At 38.3% G+C, this 27,243-nt stretch overlaps 1 protein-coding gene across 1 annotated transcript; it reads right to left on the bottom strand.

Moving 5' to 3' along the window:
* Positions 1-1,495: 1,495 nt before the first annotated feature.
* Positions 1,496-27,243, bottom strand: CNN2 (calponin 2). The gene is made up of 7 exons (XM_053702814.1): positions 27,043-27,243; positions 16,983-17,104; positions 16,745-16,811; positions 4,143-4,280; positions 3,848-3,964; positions 3,476-3,622; positions 1,496-3,088 (listed from the first exon to the last, which is right to left on the bottom strand). Exons 1-7 carry the CDS (start codon positions 27,100-27,102, stop codon positions 2,831-2,833), a joined length of 909 nt encoding a protein of 302 aa, XP_053558789.1. The 5' UTR covers positions 27,103-27,243; the 3' UTR covers positions 1,496-2,830.

Genomic DNA, 27,243 nt, shown 5'->3' with positions numbered 1-27,243 from the left:
GGCCTGCTAATGTTATCTCTGTCTAAACATCGTTAGGTATGGAAATGCTAATTATTGCTGGGCACAACCAGCTAACAGAGATACAAAATCTCTATCTCACCTGCCACCTACTGTGAGATTAATCAGTGCTATTGTCTCATGTTTACTTAGATTTTCTATAGAGAATACATCACCCATCATCTCAGTTTCACAAATCAACAAAGTGTAACTAGAGCAATATTCTGAATTGCTTTTAAAATTTAAATCAGCTTCAGGTCCAGCTTGAGATCAGGACCTCTTGGCTGATACTGCTCTTTGTTTTTGTTAAAAAATCTTCCATCCTCAGCTTTATTAAATCCCTAGATATGCTTCAATATGTCTGTTTATTTCTTATGTCCATTATCTCCTCTTACCATGCATAAAAAAAGCAATTACATCTGCAAGTTTTATGTTCCAGCCCCTATACCATTTTAGTATCCAGCCTTTGAACATATTATAGTTTATTGCATCCTTAAGAGATAAAACCTCATTGTTTCTGCTGTACCATAAAGGATCCTACAGCCCTTTCCTGCTGTGTTGTTTACCAACCTTCAATTTATCTGAAACAAATCCCCAGCCCAATTCCCCTTTGGTTACAGTCAGTAGACTAACATCAAATGTGCTCAGTAGCTGATAAGTGTGCATTCTATTTAAAGGGGCATTAAACCCAAAATGTTTCTTTTATGATTTAGAAAGAGCATGCAATTTTAAACAACTTTCTAATTTACTTCTATTATCTAATTTGCTTCATTCTCTTGATATACTTTGCTTAAAAGCATATCTAGACAGACTCAGAAGCTGCTGATTGGTTGCTGCACATAGATGCCTCGTGTGATTGGCTCACCCATGTGCATTGCTATTTCTTCAATAAAGGATATCTAAAGAATGAAACAAATTAGATAGAAGTACATTGGAATGTTGTTTAAAATTGTATTCTTTACTTGAATCATGAAATAATTTTTGGGGTTTTGTGTCTCTTTAAAGCAGATATAGGAACACATTTTTAAATGGGCTGGGCTCTTTCAACCACATCTACTGGGAGTGATCAATGTTGCTGTCTCTTGTTTGCATAGCTTTTCTATGACCAATACTACAGTATTTAAAATTTCAGTATAGGAGGTGGGTTAGATAGGCAAAATCAGCTATCTAAAATGAAATAAACGTAAATGAACTATTTCTAAACACTTTAATACACTCAAGCAGGTAAAATTGATTGTCGAGATTATCGATGCTCCTAATTGCTTTATTGGTTAACCAGCTGTCTCCTGCTCAGGAATTGCATGGTTTGACTGAGACTTAGTAATGCTGCCTAATGCAGAAATTACAGGGTCTAAGGAATTTTAGATTGTACTTTTAAGTGCCAAATCCCTGTATAAGTATATTGTCTAGAGCATTGGACACTGACTGTTGAAATAACATATCTAGAAAATCATTTATTTGGTGTATGCGACCTGAAAAAGACCTAAATCATGAGAACTCCAGTCACAAAGTTTATTCAATAAGAAACCATTCTGAACATTTGTGTAATATATCTCAAGCACAAACCCTGCCTTAGCACATCATCTCACAGCATACAGAGGTTCAGTGATGCTAGGTCATGGCGTACAAATGTGTTATAAAGTATGGTGTTTAGCTTTAAAATCTTACACATGTGCATGACGCAGTCCAGACTCCAGTAACAAATTCACAGATCTTTTTCTATACCAAGTTGGTTTTGCCATACATATAAACAGAAGACATTTAAAAAAATGATGTTGGTTTTTCTATTGAGATGTCCAGTTAGATAATTTATTAGAATGTGATATTTTATCTGGAATGTAATAAGTTCAATATCTTTCCCCTCTCTGCAGCCTGACTTCATACTACAATTTATTGAATGATTAGGAACATATAGACGGGAAAACCAATAGTATAAACGAGGTACATTTTGTTTCCTATAAAGGAGATTGTCATATGCAGTTAGGAGAGAGGGGTTATGTAGCACTATCCATGGAAATGTAAAACAACATATAGCTTTTTTTTGTAACAGCCATGAGATATTGTATGTTTCCCACATCCAACAGAAAAAAAAAGGTACTGAGGTCATTTGGTCCTAAACAAAAAGTTTACAAAAAAGGTTACAATTAAAAAAAATATATATACAAGAATGCATTTCTGTACAGAAAATTTCAATAAAAAAAGGCAAACTTTTGGTCCAGAAAATCAGCATAAATAGTCTCCAAAGCACAGTACCCATTACCCGGAGAGCTATGAGCACATTTCATCAATTTTCTTAATCCTACAAATACTGCCACCCTGGTATGTATATATTTCATACTTATCTTATCTTAAAGACATCTATATGATAAGCACAAAGCTGAGAATACACTGCTATACATCCTAAACCAGGCACATACTTGATGTCTCAAAAAAATGTGCATTTAGAGTCCAGGTGGTAGCATTTGAAAGGCACAAGTATTTGTTATATGACTCTAAAAGCAATAAGGCACTTCTGAGATTAGGTGATTTTCTGTGTGGAAAGGGTTAATACTGTGTATAGAGCACTTCAGTAAAGAACTTGTCATTTTCTGAACATATTTCCCTTTGCCTCACCAAGAAAAAAAAAATTGTTAAGGTTAATTAATTTTACTTTTTGGAGGCTTTAGAATATAATCATTATTTCCGTGCCTGCATTCGGTTTCAGCATGTAGCAGATATATAAATAAAAAGTCAGACGTTCACAGCCTTTTCCTTCCTATCTATATTCATTCTCTTGACTAGTCCCCTAAACACAGACGTGCCTTACTGCCCTGTTGCCCACCCTTTTTGGAGTTCAGAAGTCCTGCTCCTGTATATAACCATATTGTGGTTGCCCCTCTTCTTCATCATATTCGTGGGGCAGATTGCTGGGGTTTCCCTGAGGGCAGTACTTAGGATCATATATCTGCCTTCCAAGCCCAAATATCTGTCCACTCTGGTTTGCACCCTGGTTGTAGCCCATCTGCAGTGACATGGAGGAATTATCACACTTCTCAGTCCCCAACTTGGTATCATAGATGTGACGTCTCGTACCAGGAGCTGTCATTCCCACCTACAAAATGTACATAAATGTTTATTACTGGGAGTTCTGTGCCGTGCCGGTGAGATAACCATCAGTAACACGTTTATTAGAATCAGCTGCATGCATACATACAACCGCAGATTTAACCAAAACAAGGTGAATGCCCAGACTATGACACAATACACTCTAGATGGGAAGGATGGTTAAGGAAGTATCATATAGACTTTATGAAGATCATTGACAACCCACTATAACAAAATGCAGCTAGAGCCCAGCTGGCACGAGGAGATTATGGAGGGTGTGGGGTATATGAAGTAGTCAGTATCTCACAGCACAACTATACTACTGGCATAACCAGCCTAATGACTTCACTTGGCGCCACTCATACTGATCTCACATAGCTGGCACCGGTCTTACCTGACTGGCTCCCTTGTTGGTGCCCATTTGCAGGCTGATGGTAGAGTGGTCCATAGGTGGCAAGATATTGTTCTTAGGGTCATACAGATGCCTCCTTGTGCCATATGCTGTCATCCCAGACTGGCTGGCACACTTATTTGTACCCATCTGTGTATAATAAAAATATAAAATCAGTAAACTTAATGTCACACCATGATTTTTTTTCCATCCAGTGCACTCACTATTAAGACCATTAGTTTTTTTTTTTATATTTAGCATTTGTCTATGATCCTAAGTCTCAGCGTTCTTTTTCCTCTCTCTTCAATCCTGGAGATCTATCCCTCACCACCCAAAACCAGCGCCATCTTGCATTACCAATCTCCTCTGCCTCACCTGAAGCCCAATAACACACTGTCCTGCTTTCTTTGTGTTCTCATCAAACATCCTCTCTTGTTTTTCAGAATATTTCACCCCAATATCCATACCGCTGTTCAGACCTTTTGTCTTTGCCTGAAAAAGATAAATGAAGCCGTTAGAGAACAGAAAAACATCCAAGGGTGTGTATTCCAGCTCTGTCCTCACATAAGAACTAATTATAGACTAAAAAGAGCACAATCACATACATCTAAAGGGAAGGGAGTGAGGAATATTATAGATTATTATGATTCTGTACATTGTTACCACTTACCATCCCAGCCAATGCAAGTAGAGACACCTGAACCTGTGTCATATTCCCATTCTCAAACAGATCGTTGGCTTCAAAAAGATCCACGGACTTCATCCCTTGCTGAGACAAAGCCTTAATGAAGTTGGAAATATTCTCCAGCTGGGGGAACAGAGAAAAGTATTATAATTAGATATGGTCTTAATTGTGATTGCCTGTAAATTATAACATTTTTAAGAATCTATCATATTGTATTTGATGTACTGCAAATCATTTAATGGGTTATGAATTATATTTTAGTGTTGTATTTACAGTGTTGAATAAACTAACTTTTTATGTGGGAGCTGCCTCTATCAGCCAATGACCAATGGAGTTCCAGGACCCAGATTACACACACAAATGTTAATAAAATATAATAATCTAATATTGTAGCAAACTTCACCATGTAATAAGCTGGTTTAATGAATACATTTATTATATTAACAATAAATTTTAATTTGGCACGTTCATTCAAGCTAATTTGAACGTGCCAAATTAAAATGTAAGAATTACATTAAAAGGACATAAAAGTAAGAAAATAAAATGCTCTAATGTGTCCTATGTGTTTTCCACCAATCACCAGCTAGCTCCCAGTGACGCATTGCTGCTCTGAAGCTCACTTTAACAAACTGCCCACCTTTGCACGGGTTAAACAAACAGCTATATGCAAACAACAGTGCAATAATGAAGGGTGTAACACATTAGAGCATTTCATTTTTATTTGTTTATATATATATTTATTTTTTCCCAGGGAGCGTACTCTCACCAAAAGTAAAAACTGCCAGGGTGTTATCTGACATTCAGAGACAGTATGGATCAGGGGAATACTAGGAGTTCCGCATGGCTTTGTGGAGTGTATTTGGCACTGTAGCTTCTCAGATTTATCTGCCAGGCTGCCATTTCTGAAGAATCCAAGCTCAGCACTCCCTATTGCCTTCCTTTTCCCTAAGTAATGTGCTGTATCAGGAGAGGCAACACACTGTAAGTCTATAAGGAGAGGCAGCACACTGCAAGTGTATCAGGAGAGGCAGCACACTACAAGTGTATCAGAAGAGGCAGCACACTGCAAGTGTATCAGAAGAGGCAGCACACTGCAAGTGTATCAGAAGAGGCAGCACACTGCAAGTGTATACGAAGAGGCAGCACACTGCAAGTGTATACGAAGAGGCAGCACACTGCAAGTGTATCAGGAGAGGCAGCACACTACAAGTGTATCAGAAGAGGCAGCACACTGCAAGTGTATCAGAAGAGGCAGCACACTGCAAGTGTATACGAAGAGGCAGCACACTGCAAGTGTATCAGGAGAGGCAGCACACTACAAGTGTATCAGAAGAGGCAGCACACTACAAGTGTATCAGAAGAGGCAGCACACTGCAAGTGTATCAGGAGAGGCAGCACACTACAAGTGTATCAGAAGAGGCAGCACTCTGCAAGTGTATCAGGAGAGGCAGCACACTGCAAGTGTATCAGGAGAGGCAGCACACTGCAAGTGTATCAGGAGGAGAGGCAGCACACTGCAAGTGTATCAGAAGAGGCAGCACACTGCAAGTGTATCAGAAGAGGCAGCACACTGCAAGTGTATCAGAAGAGGCAGCACACTGCAAGTGTATCAGAAGAGGCAGCACACTGCAAGTGTATCAGAAGAGGCAGCACACTGCAAGTGTATCAGGAGAGGCAGCACACTGCAAGTGTATCAGGAGAGGCAGCACACTGCAAGTGTATCAGGAGAGGCAGCACACTGCAAGTGTATCAGGAGAGGCAGCACACTGCAAGTGTATCAGGAGAGGCGGCACACTAAGTGTATCAGGAGAGGGAGCACACTGTAAGTTTATCAGGAGAGGCAGCACACTGTAACTGTATCAGGAGGAGAGGCAGCACACTGCAAGTGTATCAGAAGAGGCAGCACACTGCAAGTGTATACGAAGAGGCAGCACACTGCAAGTGTATAAGGAGAGGCAGCACACTGCAAGTGTATCAGGAGAGGCAGCACACTGCAAGTGTATCAGGAGAGGCAGCACACTGTAAGTGTATCAGGAAGGGCAGCACACTGCAAGTGTATCAGGAGAGGCAGCACACTGTAAGTGTATAATTAGAGGCAGCATACTGTAAGTGTATCAGGAGAGGCAACACACTGTAAGTGTATCAGGAGAGGAAACACACTGTAAGTGTATCAGGAGAGGAAACACACTGTAAGTGTATCAGGAGAGGAAACACACTGCAAGTGTATCAGGAGAGGAAACACACTGCAAGTGTATCAGGAGAGGCAGCATACTGCAAGTGTATCAGGAGAGGCAGCATACTGCAAGTGTATCAGGAGAGGCAGCACACTGCAAGTGTATCAGGAGGGGCAGCACACTTTAAGTGTATAATTAGAGGCAGCACACTGTAAGTGTATAATTAGAGGCAACATACTTTAAGTGTATCAGGAGAGGCAGCACACTGTAAGTGTATCAGGAACGGCAGCACACTGTAAGTCTATAAGGAGAGGCAGCACACTGTAAGTGTATAATTAGAGGCAGCACACTGCAAGTGTATCAGGAGAGGCAGCACACTGTAAGTGTATCAGGAGAGGCAGCACACTGTAAGTGTATCAGGAAGGGCAGCACACTGCAAGTGTATCAGGAGAGGCAGCATACTGTAAGTGTATCAGGAGAGGCAACATACTGTAAGTGTATCAGGAGAGGAAACACACTGCAAGTGTATCAGGAGAGGAAACACACTGCAAGTGTATCAGGAGAGGCAGCACACTGCAAGTGTATCAGGAAGGGCAGCACACTGCAAGTGTATCAGGAAGGGCAGCACACTGCAAGTGTATCAGGAAGGGCAGCACACTGCAAGTGTATCAGGAAGGGCAGCACACTGCAAGTGTATCAGGAAGAGCAGCACACTGCAAGTGTATCAGGAGAGGCAGCACACTGTAAGTGTATAATTAGAGGCAACATACTTTAAGTGTATCAGGAGAGGCAGCACACTGTAAGTGTATCAGGAACGGCAGCACACTGTAAGTCTATAAGGAGAGGCAGCACACTGTAAGTGTATAATTAGAGGCAGCACACTGCAAGTGTATCAGGAGAGGCAGCACACTGCAAGGGGATCAGGAGAGGCAGTACACTGCAAGGGGATCAGAGAGCAGCAGAAAATATAAAAATAACATTTAACATTGTTTTCTCTTGTGTAAAAGGTGTATCTGTCCCACACTTCCTAAAGAGGCCAAAAAGATTCTGGAACCTGTACATGCTGCAAATTTAATAACTGGTTTAGGCAGTTTACAACATTTTGAAAATCTAGATAAAAAAGCATGAGGTGTTTAATGTCCCTTTAAAGGGAAAAAAGTAAAAAAATGACATGCTCTAATTCATTAGAGCATGTAATCATCAGATTATCCACCCTACATTATTGTGTTTTTACCCCCTGCATATTCTGCTGGTCCCAAGCAGCAACTGTTGCTGATACAATGAGCAGCGTCAGTCACATGACTCATATGCAATTGGCGCTGCTGATTGGATCAGTTGCGGTCTCTGTATTTACATTGATATTCTTTTTATTACATGCTATAACAAATTGGAGAATGCAATTTTTCAGCTATTATGGTCCTTTAAAAGGGACAGTAAACCTTAAAAATAATGTTATATAATTCTGCACATAGTGCAGAATTATATAACATTATATTAGCCAAACTTTGTAAATCATAATATTCCCTTTTTATTTTGTAAAAATACAGCTGTTTTATAGACCCGCTCTCTGTACTCTGCTGAGCGGGTCTGTTGTTTTTACTGAGCGCATCGGGCCAGCTGTATAGTCACAGCCCGGCCCGACCGCGCCATTAGACACAGTGCAGCTCGCTCCCGCTCTGTCTGACAGCAGGAGCGAGCTGCACTGTGTCTAATGGCGCGGTCGGGCCGGGGTGTGACTATACAGCTGGCCCGATGCGCTCAGTAAAAACAACAGACCCGCTCTGCAGAGTACAGAGAGCGGGTCTGTAAAACAGTGGTATTTTTACAAAATAAAAAGGGAATATTATGATTTACAAAGTTTGGCTAATATAATGTTGTATAATTCTGCACTATGTGCAGAATTATATAACATTATTTTTAAGGTTTACTGACCCTTTAAGTGGATATGAAATTGACTCTGAAATGCTTTCATTTGCAAAAATGCTTCAAAAAAATGTTATCAGACGCTTTATGCTAACTTTTCCTGTGAAAGCGCTGCTACGCATACATGGATAGGCCATATGCCCACCTGCACTTTCTCACATGGGACTGTTGACACACACCAGAGTAGGATGTGCGTGCACTTGCTAGGGTTGCCACCTCGGCCATGTTTTCCTGGACACTTATGAGTTACACATGCTGCAGGGTGTGCAGGGAGGAACATGAATAATGCTGTCCAGGATCACTATTTTTTTGCTGTCCAGCAGCACAATGCAGGTTTCCCTCTGCACACCCTGCAGCATGTGTAACTCATAAGTGTCCAGGAAAACATGGCCGAGGTGGCGACCCTAGCACTTGCCCAGTCTACATTTGCTCGCCAGGTCGCACAGACAAGGAATGTTCTCACAAATACGGTGATAACTTTTAAAGCTATTTTATCACAGGATTTTCCCATGCACAGTAGAAAATGTTTACGTTTAATATTTTTAAGCAAGATAATATGAACTATATTCAGGTGTATGGGATGGGGCACAATCAAATTCTTGCAGCTCATTTAATTTCTTACTAGAAAATTGTCTTTTAGATATAACAATGCCAGACCACACCCAAAATGACAACAGAGGCCAGAAATGCCAGGCAATTCTCCTCTGAATGTGAGAAACGGCCAACCCCTCACTTACCATAATGATCAGTGAGCCTAAAGGGATCAGATGCAACTACTGACAAGTCCCAACAGGCTATAACTAAATCTGACGGAGAATGGTTTTATATCACACAAGTCTGACATTTGTAATGGCAGCAGAACGATGAGCTACTAGTTATACTTCCTATATGTAGGGGACATTGACTTTAATGAGACTGCACCTTGAGAAAACACCAACCTATAAAGAAAAGATACTAAAAAGTGTTACCGTTGAACGTCTGGCATATTTTCCAGAACTATAACAATGTGATAATAAAGGTAACATTCTGTAAACATATATTGCCATCATGTGTTGTCTGAAATAATATGCTACAGTCTGCAACACATACTGGTTGTGTCTTTACAAAACTATAATATATGCTGGTGCACAGCAACCAATAGAATTATCAGTGTAATATAATACAGCTGTAAAGTATTATTACGTAATAGCTTAGTCATGTGCAGAGGTGCGTAGTACACAAGCCTTAGATCACCTTACACATCAGCACCTTTCGGTGATTGACCAGTTTAACTATTTAGTGTATTAGGTTGAATCACTTTTCTCCCATGTTTGATATAATCTGATCATAAGTGTAATGTAGTTCAATATTTCGCTATCTGATATCCCTTAGTATAGTACCTAGCTGTAGACAAGAACAAATGTAACGCTGGATAATAGAGATGCTGCCATAAAAAAAACATTTAAAAATTATAATTCTAAATTTAGGACAAAATTGTGTAAAATTACAATTAAACTATGAACTATTAAAAGTATGAAATTAAAAAACAAATTGTTTATTGGCTAAACATATTAGTCAGTATATGTCAGTTCAGTAAAAACAATTTCTCAGTTCGTAAAAACAAGGCCGTGGATTATTCTTAGTATCAGAAAAAAATATATAACAATCACTGTTTTGCAAATACTATAATGTAATCTGATCATACAAGTTACTCAGAGTTTTTTCACGTAGGTGTTTTTCATTTTAATTGGTCTCTTTGGGATTAGCGGAAGTAAATTGGATAAAGCAGTCAAGCGCAGATAACCAAACTGTAAGAATAGGCCTAGATTGAAGTGTCTATTGCCTACTGTGCTGGTGGGATTTTAAAGGGACAGTCAAATCTAAAATTGTTATTGTTTAAAAAGATAGATAACGCCTTTATTTCCCATTCCCCAGCTTTGCACAACCAATATTGTTATATTAATTATACTTTATAACATTCAAACCTCTAAATGTCTGCCTGTTTCTAAGCCACTATAGACAGCCTCTTATCACATGCTTTTTTTATTTGCTTTTCCCAACAGAAGACTGCTAGTTCATGTGAGCCATATAGATACCATTGCGCTCAGTCCCAGTGGGTACTGCACAACAGCTAAAATGCAAGTAAATAGATAATAAATAAAACGTCATATGATCAGGGGGCTGTCAAAAGAGGCTTAGATACAAGGTAATTACAGAGGTTACAAGTATATTAATATAACAGTGTTGGTTGTGCAAAACTGGGGAATGGGTAATAAAGGGATTATCTATCTTTTTAAAGAATAAACATTTTTAAGTTGAATGTCCCTTTAAATGTTTATTAAAGGGATGAGGAAGTCAATTTAAATGTAAAAAGCTCAGATAGAGCGTTCAATTGAAAGAAAAAAAAATGAATATTCTTCTATTGTAAATATATATTTTTTGCACAATCTAACTGAATAAGGAAACTGTAATTTTGACTTACATGTTCCTTTAAACGCTCTCACAGCTATTTGTGTGGCAAAAAATCCCTATATTAGATGCAACAAATGAAAAATGACTTTAAAGAAATGTGAAATCCATGTTTTTTCCTTTCATGATTCAGATAGAGCAATTTAAAGAAAAAAAAAATCCAATTCACTTAAATTAACTTTAAACAGTAATAGCAGTTATTAGATGCATGTTTGCTATTACAAGTATATTGCAAAAATGCTTATATTCAAAATTGAAAAGCACTCATGCACACTTCAATTATGGTTGTAATGCCCCTTTAATTTTTACTTTACTATCCCTTTAATGTAAATTTAAAGGGACAGTCTACAGCAAAATTGTTATTGTTAAAAAAGATAGATAATCCCTTTACTACCCATTCCCCAGCTTTGCACAACAAACATTGTTATATTACTATACGTTATAACATTTAAACCTCTACATTTCTGCATGTTTCTAACCCACTATAGACAGCCTCTTATCACATGCTGTTTTTATTTGCTTTTCACAACAGGGAGACTGCTAGTTCATGTGGGCCATATAGATAACATTGTGCTCTCTCCCGTGGAGTTGTGCAGGACACAGCACTAATTGGCTAAGATACAAGTTAATAGATAATAAATAAAAAGTCATGTGATCAGGGGGCTTTGAGAAGATGCTTAGATATAAGGTAATCACAGAGGTAAAAAGTGTATTAATATAACTGTGTTGGTTATGCAAAACTGGGGAATGGGAAATAAGGTTATAAAGAGCCAAGAGATGTCAAGTAAAAAAAAAAACCTCATGATTTTTCACAACTTTCCAATTTACTTTTATCACCAATTTTGCTTTGTTCTTTTGGTATTCTTAGTTGAAAGCTAAACCTAGGAGGTTCATATGCTAATTTCTTAGACATTGAAGGTCACCTCTGCATTTGACAGTTTTTCACCACTAGAGGGTGTTAGTCCATGTGTTTCATATAGATAACATTGAGTTCATGCACATAAATTTACTGAGGAGTCAGCACTGATTGGCTAAAATGCAAGTCTGTCAAAAGAACTGAAATAAGGGGGCAGTCTGCAGAGGCTTGGATACAAGGTAATCACAGAGGTAAAACGTGTATTATTATAACTGTGTTGGTTATGCAAAACTGGGAAATGGGTAATAAAAGGGATTATCTATCTTTTAAAACAATACAAATGCTGGTGTTGACTGTCCCTTTAAGAAAGAAAAAAATGATCATGAGCATATTTAAAAAAACATAGATACGATTTTACTAGAAAGACCACATTGATAAGATTTTCTCAGGTGTGCACACTGTCTGATCTGAGTGAGTACCAATATTGCTAATATACTTTGGCGACTGTTCACTAGCAGGTATATAAACAGCTTATAGTATATACTCAAAAGCAATATAGGTCAACAAAAACTATAGAGCTGATTTGTAACAACATACTGATTGGACAAAGCTGTGGCTATACCAGACCCAATAACAGTGACATCAGTTCTTTTTCTTGTACCTTTTGTGAAGTCATCAATTAAATAAAAAAAAAATGAAATATGTCAAGTCTGGCAGAAGTGACAATATCAGATGCACAGGTTTACCATATACCTGTCAAAATAATCTAAAATATGCACAAAAGAAAATACACCCCTAGAGTGTCCAATCCAGTTTTTCCAGGACATTAAAACAGTAAGTTCCCAATAGAACAATTAAATGATCCTGACACAATTTAAAGGGACATAAAACCCAATGTTTTTCTTCCATTATTCAGATAGAGAATACAATTTTAAACAACTTTAAAAGTTTACTTCTGCTATCAAATTTGCCTAAGTCTCTTGGTATATTTTGTTGAAGGAGCAGCAATGCACTACTGGGAGCTAGCTGAACATAATGAATGAGCCAATGATAAGTCATATGGGCAGCCACCAATCAGCAGCTCCCAGTAGTGCACTGCTGCTCCTGAGCCTATCTGGGTATGCTTTTCAACAAAGGATACCAAGAGAATGAAGCACATTAGAGAACATAAATTGGAAAGCTGTTTAAAATTGCAAGCTCTGAATAAGGAAATAACATTTTTTTTTTTGTTTTCTGTCCCTTTAACTCTTTTTAAGAATGATATATTACAAGGAATATATCCCTGAACTTTACAAAAGCTGCAGTGTTACAAGTCAACATTCTATAACTAAAGGCAGCAAACCTGTCCCATATGGTCACAACAATCACAACTTGCAATGTCTTTGTAATATACAACTGGGCGATTTTATGCCAAAAATAATGACCACAATAAGTTAATTCTGTCAGTAAAAAACTTTAATAAAAGATAATTATATTTCAGGTTTTATAATAGTCTACCGTATTGCCTCTAATAGACACTAATAATATGCTGCACTGTAACTTATGACACTATTATATTCTATAGGTAAAAATATAGGGGTCGATTTATCAAGCTACGGCAGACAGGGACGTACATATGCACACCTGTCTGCCGCAGCTCACCTCTGGAGAGCTGAATTCCGTTGCCGGAATTCAGCATTGCAAAAGAATGCAATTTTGCGCTCTTGTGCAACGCCGCCCCTGAGACCAGGGAGATTGAAATTCGCCACCTAAGAGGTGGTGAAGAGGTTAAGGAAGCAGCAGTCTGATGACTGCCTGCTTCATAAATACGGACTGCAGGTTCTCTTCTGAGAACCTGCAGTCATAGGGGAGCGAAGGCTGGCGAAGCCTTTGATAAATCGACCCCCTTGTCTTGTACGGGTTTTGCCAAAAGGCGATCACTAGTTTGGGCTCTACTTAGTGTAACAAGGTATTTGCAACAAAAATATCAACATAAAAATCACAGTTTATGTAGTGAAAAGCCCAGAATATTATGTGGCTCTAACACATAAGGAAATACGTTGAACTCAATAATTTATATAATTATATAATTTAAAAAGGGACATGAAACCTAATTTTGTTCCTTCATGATTCAGGTTGGACGTGTGATATTATTAGCAACTTTCCAGTTGTTTAAAATCACATGCCAAGAGAATAAAGAAAATTAGATAATTGTAAATTGGAAAGTTGTTTTACAATTTTATTCTCTATCTGAATCATGAAAGAAGAAAAAAAAAATATGTGTTCCATGTCCCTTTAAGCAGGTGATCTATGGCAGCCAAGAAATTAGTAGGGAGACAAGTAATATGTAAGGTATAAAGAAGAGAGATTCTCCCCTCAAAAAATAAAAGGACTTTTAAATATAGATGCACTTCGATTTTTGCCCCAGGCCTCCCCTTAGGGGTTTCTTAACATAAGATTGGCTGTTGAGAGCATTAGCATCTTCTGATGAGAATACACCACCTTCAGTTCTGAATGCAGCAGCCAGGGGGCAACGCTTTATACTCAAGCTACCAGAGCAGCCAATTGTAGACAGAAATCTTGTGTGTATCAGATAATTAGAGAGAAATAAAGCACAGCAGCACATGACCTACAGGCCTCAGTTCTGAATGCAGCAGCCAGGGGGCAACACTTTATACTCAAGCAACCAGAGCAGCCAATTGTAGACAGAAATCTTGTGTGTATCAGATAATTAGAGAGAAATAAAGCACAGCAGCACATGACCTACAGGCCTCAGTTCTGAATGCAGCAGCCAGGGGGCAACACTTTATACTCAAGCAACCAGAGCAGCCAATTGTAGACAGAAATCTTGTGTGTATCAGATAATTAGAGAGAAATCAAGCACAGCAGCACATGACCTACAGGCCTCAGTTCTGAATGCAGCAGCCAGGGGGCAACACTATACTCAAGCAACCAATTGTAGACAGAAATCTTGTGTGTATCAGATAATTAGAGAGAAATCAAGCACAGCAGCACATGACCTACAGGCCTCACACCCTGACCCATCACTTCTAACAAACAAGGATATTTGTGCCTTCTCCTGCTCCTCTATCCACCAGTGTGTAAAGTGTACCAGTACTGGTATATGCTATAGAGAAGATAACATATTCACCCATCCTGCACCATTATCTTGGCCCAAATTGTAGTTTTATATTATGTGTAGGCCTTGCCCTACGGCTCTCTCCTCCAGTAAGTAACGCTAGTCAGGGACTGGCAAGGAAGAGATTGACAATAGTAGAACATGTCATAGAAGTGAGGCAACGGCCGGTCATAAAGAGGGGGCAAATTATTCCCAGTTGTTTAGTTAGTAAATTGTCATATTTGTAAAGCCCTGTCTTTAAGGTACATTAATAGATTCCATCATGTATATTAGATAGAAAGCACTTATGCGCACCTTTTAGGAAAAAATAACTCTTGAAACTGATACAGAAGGTCACACCTCCGACAACATAAAACAATAAGTAGCTTTACTTAGGCAGGAACAAATAACCCCAAATGTTTCTTGTAGTCAAACAAAGGATACAATTTTAAACAACTTTCCAATTTACTTCTCTTATCAATTTTGCTTCACTCATTTGGTATTGAAGCAGCAAAGCACTACTGGGAGCTAGCTGAACACATCTGCAAGTCAATGACACTTTACAAATGTAAAACACCCTCCTTTAGAAGCAATACAAAAAACAGTTGACTTTAAATAGTAAATGATATTTTGCATGAGAATGTGTAACCTGGATATACAGGAAGTATTGCGAGTAGTTCTTATTGCATCACTCTCGCAGGCCATAATATGACAAACTTGACTTTGGGAAGTGATCACAATAGTGTGGTTTATTACTTCCTTTGTGTGTACAAACTTAAAAAAATGCAGTTACTTGGAATAACAAAAAATGTTTTTAGAAAGCTACGGAACTTTCTGCACCAAATGGATAAAAAGCTCACAAATAATAGAGCACAGTAGGATGCAGCATTAGCATTAGGCTCCATTTAAAGCTTTTGTGCTCTTTTAATGTACGTTTTTTAACATCTGATTCCTTTTTTCTATAAAAAAAATAAAAAATAAGGGAATAAATGTTTGATTTCAGCACATGTTTATTCACCATCCACACACAGGTCACAACTTGCTCTTAGTGTGTTCTCATAAATATCTAAATGTGATAACATTGGTGAAAGGACTTTTTGTTAGTTTACTTTAAATGTGACAAACAATAAAAAAGCCACACAGTATTGACCAAGCAGTGTAAGCTTTAGCCAGTACAACAGTAAAGGGACAGTCTACTCCAGAATACTTATTGTTTAAAAAGATAATCAATGTTTTACCCATTCACCAGTTTTGCACAACCAACACTGTTATAGAAATACACTTTTTTCCTCTGTGATTACTTTGTATCTAAGCCTCTGCAAACTGCCCCTTATGTCAGTTCTTATGACACTTTCATTTTAGCCAATCAGTGCTGACTCCTAGACCCCATGCTATCTATAAGACACACATAAACTAGCGCTGTCTGTAAAAAAACTGTCAAAATGCACTGAGATAAGAGTTGGCCTTCAAGGGCTTAGAAATTAGCATAGGAGCCTACCTAGGTTTAGCTTTCAACAAAGAATACCAAAAGAACAAAGCAAATTTTATGATAAAAGTAAATTTGAAAGTTGTTTAAAATGAAATGCCCTATCTGAATCATCAAAGTTTAATTTTTACTAGTCTGTCCCTTTAAAGGTACAGTGTGATACAAAAATTGTTTTCAAGATGGACTTATATGTTTAACCACATTCACATGGGGTTTTTAAGTCATAAACATGTTAAAAAGAAAGAATTTATAAAAATATTGTTTTATATAAAGTGACAAATTACTCAGGAGAGCAGCTGATAACAGTTTATTATATACAAAGCGGCTGCAGGAACACCCTTTCAAATAGGCTGGACTCGCACTCCCAGCCCCCACTGGGAACTTGATTTCTGCTCTGTCTCTAATTTACATAGCTTTTCTATAGCCAATGTTGGCACAAGCAGCATTGTTACTGCTCATCATGTGCTGGGAAGAACAGGGCTATTGCCACAGTGAACAGTATCCTACATGGATCCATTTAGATTATAAAGACTATCAGTCCTATACCTGAATATTTCACCTCAGGTATCCTATAAATACTACTACCCAATATTCCCCTCTCACCTGGTGCCAGTTCTGTTTAGACACGTTCACTTTTGGGATGGACTTTGGCTTCAGTTTGTTCATGAGCCTGCAAGACCAAACATTTACAGTAGTTAGTTTATAATATGAGAGTTTTACATCGTGCTACTTTCCTGGTATTTACTGCTCATTTATTATGAGGGAGTGTGACCAAAAAGTACAACAAACTTTATTATTTTTTCACAAAACAATAGCGCCACCCACTGGTCCAAACACTTACTCGCACAAGATGACGCCATCCTTTAACCCTTGCTGGAAATCTGACCCAATAGACATGCCAGTGACCTCCTCTATCCACACCCGGAGCTCAGCCTCCTTCTGGGGGTCATACTTCTGTGCTAGCTGCAGGCAGATAAGAGAGAGATAGTTACACACTACCCTCCCCTCAAGCTGAGTGTGTTCAGTCTGTAATTTAACTATTTGGGAGGATTATACTAATTGCTGGATAATGAAACCCTTCTGGCACTGTAATGACGTGTCTTATTGCATATTGTTCCATTATCTCACTCATCACTGCTTCACCCACCCAATACGCCCTAGCTGCTGAAATACATCTGCTTATCACTGTCCCTGTCAGTCATATTAAAATAAGTCATGTGTTTCCACCACGTAGTATCTGCAGGACCTGACATGGAGTATTTATTAAGCTTAAATGGACACTAAACTAATTTTTTTTCTTTCATGACTCAGATATAGCATGCAGTTTTAAGCAACTTTCTAATTTACTCCTATTATAAATTTGTCTTTGTTCTCTTGCTATCTTTATTTGAAAAGCCAGGAATCTAAGCATAGGAGCTGGCACATTTTTTGTTCAGCACCATGGATAGTGCTTGCTGATTGGTGGCTACATTTAGCCACCAATCAGCAAGCGCAACCCAGGTCCTGAACCAAAAATGGTCCAGCTCCTTAAAGGGACACTGAACCCAAAAACTTTTTCGGAATTCAGATAGAGCATGCATTTTTAAGCAACTTTCTAATTTACTCCTATTATTAAATTTTCTTCATTCTCTTGGTATCTTTATTTGAAAAGCAATAATGTAAGTTTAGATGCCGGCCCATTTTTTGTGAACAACCTGGGTTGTTCTTGCTGATTGGTGGATTAATTTAACCGACCAATAAACAAGTGCTTTCCATGGTTCTTAACCAAAAAATAGCTTAGATGCCTTCTTTTTCAAATAAAGATATCAAGAGAACGAAGACAAATTGATAATAGGAGTAAATTAGAAAGTTGCTTAAAATTGCATGCTCTATCTGAATCACAAAACAAAAAATTTGGGTTCAGTGTCCCTTTAACCTAGATTCCTGCTTTTTTAAATAAAGAAAGCAAGAGAACGAAGAAAAATGTATAATAGGAGTAAATTAGAAAGTTGCTTAAAACTGCATGCTCTATCTGTGTCATGAAAGAAAAAATGTGGGTTTAGTATCCCTTTAAATTTAAATTATTCCCTTAAATTAATTTAAAAAGGACATTTGGCAAAATGCACTACCACCTGCAATCGTCACTTGCGATGTTGCATTACACAGCAAAATGTAACATTGCACAAGAGGTTTCTTGTGCAAGGCTGCTCCCTGCTCCTGCACAACCAATTGTACTGGAGCAAGGCAAGTTAATCACCCCAAACAGGTGAATGTTGGAGTGATCTTGTCACCTCTGAGGTAAAAAAAAGAGCTTCTGCTTTTTTAAATATGTGGCAGCAAGCTAGCTTATGAGACCCTGCTCCATATAGCCAAAAATAATGAATCTAGCCCATTAAACACTTTTTTGCTTTTCTGCAAAAAATGTACTTGTCTCACACTCCATAGAGAGGCCAAAAAGCAAATTCTGTAGGTTTTTCTTCAAAATGCTGCAAACCAAATATCTGGTTTAGGCAATTTGCAACATTCTGAAAATAATTTGTGTCAAATAATTAGCTTTTTAGCTACTCTAGGTAACATGTAACACACATACAGCTAGATTACGAGTTGTGCGTTAGGGTAAAAAAGCAGCGTTATGATGTCCTAACGCTGCTTTTTTACGCCCGCTGGTATTACGAGTCTTGAAAGGTCACCGCACACTTCTTTCGCCTTACCGCAAAACGACTTACGTAAACTTCATAAAGTCTTTTTTCTATGGGACTTCCATAGCGCTGATATTACAAGTCTGTCCTGGGAGGCCAAAAAGTGAGCGGTACACCCTACCCCGTCAAGAGTCCTAACGCATTTAAAAGTCAGTAGTTAAGAGTTTTATGGTACAAAGCCGTAGCATAAAACTCATAACTAAAGTGCTAAAAAGTACACTAACACCCATAAACTACCTATTAACCCCTAAACCAAGGCACTCCCACATTGCAAATACTAAAATAAAAATTTTAACCCCTAATCTGCCGCTCTGGACACCGCCGCCACCCACATTATATTTATTACCCCTAATCTGCTGCCCCCAACATCGCCGACACCTATATTATATTTATTAACCCCTAATCTGCCGCTCCGGACACCGACGCCACCTACATTATATTTATTAACCCCTAATCTGCTGCCCCCAACATCGCCGACACCTATATTATATTTATTAACCCCTAATCTGCCGCCCTCAATGTCGCCGTCACCTACCTACACTTATTAACCCCTAATCTGCCGCCCCTAACGTCGCCGCCACTATAATAAACATATTAACCCCTAAACCGCCGCACTCCTGCCTCGCAAACATTAGTTAAATAGTATTAACCCCTAATCTGCCATTCCTAACATCGCAGCCACCTACCTACATTTATTAACCCCTAATCTGCCGTCCCCAACGTCGCCGCCACTAATTTAAAGTTATTAACCCCTAAACCTAAGTCTAACCCTAAACCTAACACCCCCTAACTTAAATATAATTTAAACAAATCTAAATAAATATTCCTATCATTAACTAAATTATTCCTATTTAAAACTAAATACTTACCTCTAAAATAAACCCTAAGATAGCTACAATATAACTAATAGTTACATTGTAGCTAGCTTAGGATTTATTTTTATTTTACAGGCAAGTTTGTATTTATTTTAACTAGGTAGAATAGTTATTAAATAGTTATTAACTATTTAATAACTACCTAGCTAAAATAAATACAAATTTACTTATAAAATAAAACCAAACCTAAGTTACACTAACACCTAACACTACACTATAATTAAATAAATTAACTAAATTAAATACAATTACCTAAATTAAATTAGCTAAAGTACAAAAAAAAACAAGCACTAAATTACAGAAATTTAAACTAATTACACCTAATCTAATAGCCCTTTTAAAATTAAAAAAAAAAAAAAAAAAACCTAGCCTAAACTAAACTACCATAAGCCCTTAAAAGGGCCTTTTGCGGGGCATTGTCCCAAAGTAATCATCTCTTTTACCTGTAAAAAAAAATACAAACAACCCCCCCCCAAAAGTAAAACCCACCAAATAAAATACTAGCTAATAAAACCTAAGCTCCCCATTGCCCTGAAAAGGGCATTTGGATGGGTATTGCCCTTAAAAGGGCAGTTAGCTCTTTTGCCACCCAAACCCTATTCTAAATAATAAAACCCACCCAATACACCCTTAAAAAAACCTAACACTAACCCCCTGAAGATCGACTTACCGGGAGACATCTTCATCCAAGCCAGGCGAAGTGGTCCTCCAGACGGGCAGAAGTCTTCATCCAAGCCGGGCAGAAGTGGTTCTCCAGACGGGCAGAAGTCTTCATCCAGACGGCATCTTCTATCTTCATCCTTCCGGCGTGGAGCGGGTCCATCTTCAAGACATCCGACGTGGAGCATCCTCTTCATCCGACGACTAAAACAGAATGAAGGTACCTTTAAGTGACGTCATCCAAGATGGCGTCCCTTAGATTCCGATTGGCTGATAGAATTCTATCAGCCAATCGGAATTAAGGTAGAAAAAATCCTAATCAGCCAATAGAATGCGAGCTCAATCCTATTGGCTGATTGGATCAGCCAATAGGATTGAACTTTAATCCTATTGGCTGAATGCATCAGCCAATAGGATTTTTTCTACCTTAATTCCGATTGGCTGATAGAATTCTATCAGCCAATCAGAATCTAAGGGACGCCATCTTGGATGACGTCACTTAAAGGTACCTTCATTCTGTTTTAGTCGTCGGATGAAGAGGATGCTCTGCGTCGGATGTCTTGAAGATGGACCCGCTCCGCGCCGGAAGGATGAATATAGAAGATGCTGTCTGGATGAAGACTTCTGTCCGTCTGAAGGACCACTTCTGCCCAGCTTGGATGAAGACTTCTGCCCGTCTGGAGGACCACTTCGCCCGGCTTGGATGAAGATGTCTCCCGGTAAGACAATCTTCAGGGGGTTAGTGTTAGGTTTTTTAAGGGTGTATTGGGTGGGTTTTATTTTTAGATTAGGGTTTGGGCGGCAAAAGAGCTAACTGCCCTTTTAGGCAATGCCCATCCAAATGCCCTTTTCAGGGCAATGGGGAGCTTAGGTTTTTTTAGCTAGTATTTTATTTGGGGGGTTGGTTGTGTGGGTGGTGGGTTTTACTGTTGGGGGGGGTGTTTGTATTTATTTTTACAGATAAAAGAGCTGATTACTTTGGGGTAATGCCCCGCAAAAGGCTCTTTTAAGGGCTATTGGTAGTTTAGTTTAGGCTAAGGTTTTTATTTTTATTTTGGGGGGGCTTTTTTTATTTTAATAGGGCTATTAGATTAGATGTAATTAGTTTAAATTTCTGTAATTTTTTATTATTTTCTGTAATTTAGTGTTTTGGGGTTTTTTGTACTTTAGCTAATTTATTTTAATTTAGGTAATTGTATTTAATTTATTTAATTATAGTGTAGTGTTAGGTGTTAGTGTAACTTAGGTTAGGTTTTATTTTACAGTTACTTTTGTATTTATTTTAGCTTGGTAGTTATTAAATAGTTAATAACTATTTAATAACTATTCTACCTAGTTAAAATAAATACAAACTTGCCTGTAAAATAAAAATAAATCCTAAACAAGCTACAATGTAACTGTTAGTTACATTGTAGCTATCTTAGGGTTTATTTTACAGGTAAGTATTTAGTTTTAAATAGGAATAATTTAGTTAATGATAGGAATATTTATTTAGATTTATTTAAATTATATTTAAGTTAGGGGGTGTTAGGGTTAGACTTAGGTTTAGGGGTTAATAACTTTAATATAGTGGCGGTGACGTTGGGGGCGGCAGATTAGGGGTTAATAAGTGTAGGAAGGTGGCGGCGACATTGGGGGCGGCAGATTAGGGGTTGATAAATATAATGTAGGTGTCAGCGATGTTGGGGTCAGCAGATTAGGGGTTCATACATATAATGGAGGTGGAGGCGGTGTCCGGAGCGGCAGATTAGGGGTTAATAATATAATGCAGGTGTCGGCAATGTCGGGGCGGCAGATTAGGGGTTAATAAGTGTAAGATTAGGGGTATTTAGACTTGGGGTTCATGTTAGGGTGTTAGGTTTAGACATAACTTTTATTTCCCCATAGGAATCAATGGGGCTGTGTTAGGGAGCTTTACGCTGCTTTTTTGCAGGTGTTAGACTTTTTTGCAGCCGGCTCTCCCAGTTGATTCCTATGGGGAAATCGTGCATGAGCACGTTACACCAGCTCACCGCTGACTTAAGCAGCGCTGGTATTGGAGTGCGGTAATGAGCAAAATTTTGCTCTACGCTCACTTCTTGCCTTTTAACGAGGGGTTTGCAAAAACTCGTAATACCAGCGCTGTAGGTAAGTGAGCAGTGAGTGAAAACTGCTCGTTAGCACCGCACAGCCTCTAACGCAAAACTCGTAATCTAGGTGATAGTTTTTACACAAACAAAAGATATGTTTAATTTCCTTTAAAAGGAACCCAATAATGCAAAAATTGCATGCTCTATTGTGCTAGAAGATATCATTTTAGCACTAGTGACCCTGTAGTGCTAGTACCACCTGAGAGCTGCAGAGAACTGCTGGTTCAGATAGAGACACTGAACCAATCAGCAGTGGCAGTCGCACTACTGGGTTGTGTTATTGCCACTGCTGAATGACTTACCTGCTCCCTGGACCAACAGAGCTCTGCACAAGCTGTACTTTAACTAAATGTTTAACCCATGTGCAGGTTAAACACATAAAGCATTGAAGGGCCGCTGGTGCTAAAATTACATGCTCCAACAAATTAAATCATGTCATTTTTGCACAATAATAGCTCAGTTTCTGATATTAATTCACCAGTGATTTTCAGTCAGGGAGTCACGCCACAGCCCTCACAAAAAGAGAGCAAACTTTAGATCAATGAGTGTGTAATACTGACTACCTATCCATAATTCATAGCATTTTCATGATCTTATTGTATAACAAATAAATCTCCTGAGGTGTTATTTGTATATAAAAAGAATTCAGTGGGGTCACATGCATGGCAAAAAAACTTCACAGATGTCCCAAAGCAAAAAAACAAATAAATACCGGGACCCACTGTGTTACACAATATATTTCACCTCTGTTGATGGACAGTATGGGAGTGTAACAGATACTAAGGTTACTTTACATTTCTTTTCACCGCATTGATTGCTTTTCGTCTAATGTCGTTTACTACCGTGTAGATTTCAGTAATGTTGTTTTGCATTTGCTTGCTCAGTTTCACTGCCATGTGGAGAGACATCTGGTCACAATAAAATGTAACAACTGCTTCGTACAGACACATCTGTGCTGGTATTAGTGGGACACGTGTGGAGACTAGAGTTGGTACTTTATTTACTTCATATGAGAAACTCTATTGACCTGTATATGTTTTAGAGATAAGGGGCGTAGTCTGTCATTATTACACATGTAAGGCAGTCCTTTTTTTAAAGGGACATTTATATTAACATATAAAATGCTGTTTTTTTTAGAGCACTTTGTGTTTAAAGGGACAGCAACGGCCTTCTACTTACAAGACATGTGTGTTGCTATAGAACAACATATCAGCCACGTCTTAAAGGGACAGTCAACCCAAAATAGGTTCTGAGTGCCACATATTAAATTTAAACCGATTATTATTTACCAATGTAGCCCAATTTTCTCCTATAAACTGTTCTAAAGTAAAAAGACTTACGATTTGCTCAGTATCTTAGCTGTTACCTATGTGAAATGTGACTAAAACCGGTGCATTGCGCATGCGCCAAACACGGTGTAGGATAGAAAAGTTTACTACAATCGCAGGCAGATGACATGCTGGTGACAAAATAGGGGAGGGGGCAGGCGGACATTTCAAAACGACACCGGAACAAATCTCAAGTCTTTTTACTTTAAAACGGTTTATAGGAGAAAATTGAGCTACATTGGTAAATAATAATTGGCTTAAACTTAATATGTAGCACACAGAACCTATTTTGGGTTGACTGTCCCTTTAATGTTTTAAAACAAATGAACATCCCTTTACTGCTATTATTTTTAAAAGTCAAACTCCACGCACCATTTGCCTTATTTGTAGGAGCCAATCTAGCCCTTTGTCCACAGACAAGGCTAGCAACTTATATAAAGTATTAAATGCATTGTTATCTGATAAAAGCCAGTTAGGGACAGATATGTTGCAGAGTTAGCCTTGAGAAGCAAGTAGGGGTTATTTCAATTACTGAGAATCAGAAACTAAACATTTTATATAAAAGTCCCAAGGTGTTTACTGTCCTTTTAAACATAACACTTCCTTTATTATGTGTCTAACCTCTGTCAAGGGTTTAAACACATAGGCAAAGTCATGTTCCTGTAACTATGACAATAAGGAAGCTGACTCTGTTTAAAATATATAAACGCATATTTTTTCCTGATTGGATCATTAATTGTAATCTTATTTGGTGCAACACAGAACTGTAAAAGGGCTAAGCATAGTAAAAGAAGGGCAATGTTTAACAAAATACGGCTTTTTATGCTTATACTACAATGTACATGTAAAGAAGTGTGCATTTGCTGGGCAACTGAATATTCAGTAAGCAGCAGTGCCTTTGGCACAAATAAGATTTCAGGGCAGAGAACTATTTTTAAAGTGACATTAAACACTACATAAATGCTATATAGAAGGATGCATTTAAAGAAAAGATTAGTCTGAGAATAGCATGTAGATATATTTTTTAAAGTCTCATTAGTTGTTTAAATAGTGTCTATAAAACAATGGGAGCTGCCATGTTGTAACTTAAGTTACTTTCTCTGCTGTGGCCAATTCGGTACAGTTATAAATAGGTCACTAGAGTGTGCAGCCAATGGCTATGTGGAATATAACAATGGGGGGGGGGGGGGACAAAATAAATAATGAAAGTATATTGTAGAGGTTTTATTTAAATATATATGATTTATTATTTTATATAACCATCTCAAAATGTTTAGTTATAACATCAAGGAGGAACTTTTATTTAGCCACCAATCAGCAAGCGCTACTCAGGTGCTGAACAAAAAAATGGGCAGGCTCCTAAGCTTACATTCCTGATTTTTCAAATTAAGATACCAAGAGAACGAAGAAAATTTGATGATAGGAGTAAATTAGAAAGTTGCTTAAAATCACATGCTCAAACTGAAAGAAAAAATGTAGGTTTCATGTCCCTTTACGTGTGGGTATCCACGGATTGCAAGCCATGATGCTGTTTCTTTTTCAGCTCCCCAATAAATGAACATGGTTTTTAAAATAAAACGTTTGAGGTTGAAATAAAACATGCAATTTAAAAAATAAACTTTTCAGTTAACTTCTATTTATTTGTTCTCTTGGTATCCTTTCTAGAGAAGCATACCTAGGTAGGTTTAGGAGTAGCAATGCACTACAGAGAGCAAGCTGGTGGCTATGCAGATGCACATATGCCTCTTGTCATTGGCTCACCAGATTATTCAGCTAGCTCCCAGTAATGCATTGGTGCATACTTTAACTATGTGTTTAACCCATTTGCAGGAATTAAACTCCTTGTAACATGCCAGCAGTACTACAATAATAAAATAACACATAAGAGCATTTTCTTGTTGCCCTTTTATGTGCCTACTTTGCCCTCTTCCTTGATACTTACAACAAGAAGGTTGTGTAAGATTAGAAGTGGGCGTTCTGTGACCCCCAGCTGCAAAATGTTAAATGGAAAACTATTTTTAAAAAAAGAAGATGACCAAAAGCTGTTTTTTTGCTGCGAGCCATCTTGCTGACAATATCCTTCATTGTAAGTGCTGTAGACTGGCGCACGACAGCCAGTAACCTCCAATCACTTCTGTTTATCACATGAGCCGCGGGCACGCAGGCAGATCGTAACAACAATTTGTACCCCCCATAACTGTTGTGCAGTTATTTTAATATTGACTTTGCATGGTGGATAACTCTTATATATAGTGTGTGTATATATATATTGCAAGCCAGATTAAAATGATCATATTCACCTTAAAAATGTTTAACTCCTTTCTCAATCAGCTCCATATATTCACTAAGATTTAAACAAAATATCTCTTATCCTGTTATCCTATGCAGCAAATTCACTGAACCATAAGGTAGCTCAGCTGTTGAGAGTTTTTTCTTTGGGGTTACTTTTTAGTGAATCTAGGGGTGTGTCTGTCTCTCACAATTGCAGTAGGGCTCTGAATCTGTCATTTACACACAGGACTGGGTCTATGACCCAATTAAGTCTGTCAGTGACACCCACACACAAGACAGGGGTTCCCTCACTCACAAACATGGGATGGACTTGGCATTATGCAGACTTTAGTGTCACCTGTAAATAAGGGGCATCCTATTGTCACTTGAGGGTATTAACTGGTACCATATGTACAAAAGTGTGCCTCAGCTAACATGTAACCCTCTATTTCCCATTGGACTAGATTCAAAATCGATATGCATTTCCAATAAGATACAAAACAGGTTATTACACTATTCTGGTGTGCATACATAAAGATATATTGAGCTCTCTGTCTGATTTCAGTCAATTATAAGACGTTTATGAGATTCCATCAACATTATAAACAGTGTCTAAATTATTGTCCCAATGGAACTCTTCTTCAGGTAGTAGATTTAGTCCGAAGCAGCACAAAGGCGATATGGCACATCTCTAGCTGGGGAGGGGGTGGGAGACATTGGGAAGGAAATGCATGAACGACAAGAAATAGCAGCCTGCTTAAAAAAAAGTGAGGAGCAGCCGAGTAATGAACAGTCACTGTGGGTGGTACTGAAGTTTAGGCAGACTATAAAAAGATCGTAAGATAAGAATGGAAACTTTACCCAGCGAAGTAAACTTCTCTTAGAGCTTTACAGAGTCTGTGGTAACCAAGTGCATATTCTGTAGCATCATCATCACCTCTCACAGCACCTAATGCTTACCCTGTTCTTTACTTCCGCAGACAACCCGTAGGACGGTCCCTTGTTAAACTGACTGCTCATGGTGTTCTTGAGAGTAGGATCGCAAGATTTGATTTTTCTGTTCACCTTTCAGGATGTTTCTTCACCTGTGCCCTTTCTTTTTTCAATACCTCACCTCACTCTCTCTCTCTCCCTCCCTCTTGAAGTCAATCTGTCTCCCTC

Source organism: Bombina bombina, chromosome 2 (genome assembly GCF_027579735.1).
Source record: "Bombina bombina isolate aBomBom1 chromosome 2, aBomBom1.pri, whole genome shotgun sequence".
In the NCBI taxonomy this organism is placed as follows: domain Eukaryota; kingdom Metazoa; phylum Chordata; class Amphibia; order Anura; family Bombinatoridae; genus Bombina; species Bombina bombina.
This window is presented reverse-complemented; position numbering and strand designations above follow the sequence as displayed.

Coding starts and splice junctions, on each gene's coding strand:
- CNN2 (XM_053702814.1), bottom strand. CDS start 27,102: ATGAGCAGTCAGTTTAACAAGGGACCGTCCTACGGGTTGTCTGCGGAA. Junction 17,105..27,042: donor CTGCGGAAGTAAAGAACAGG/GTAAGCATTAGG, acceptor ATCTGCCTGCAG/CTAGCACAGAAGTATGACCC. Junction 3,965..4,142: donor TACTTGCATTGGCTGGGATG/GTAAGTGGTAAC, acceptor TATCTTTTTCAG/GCAAAGACAAAAGGTCTGAA.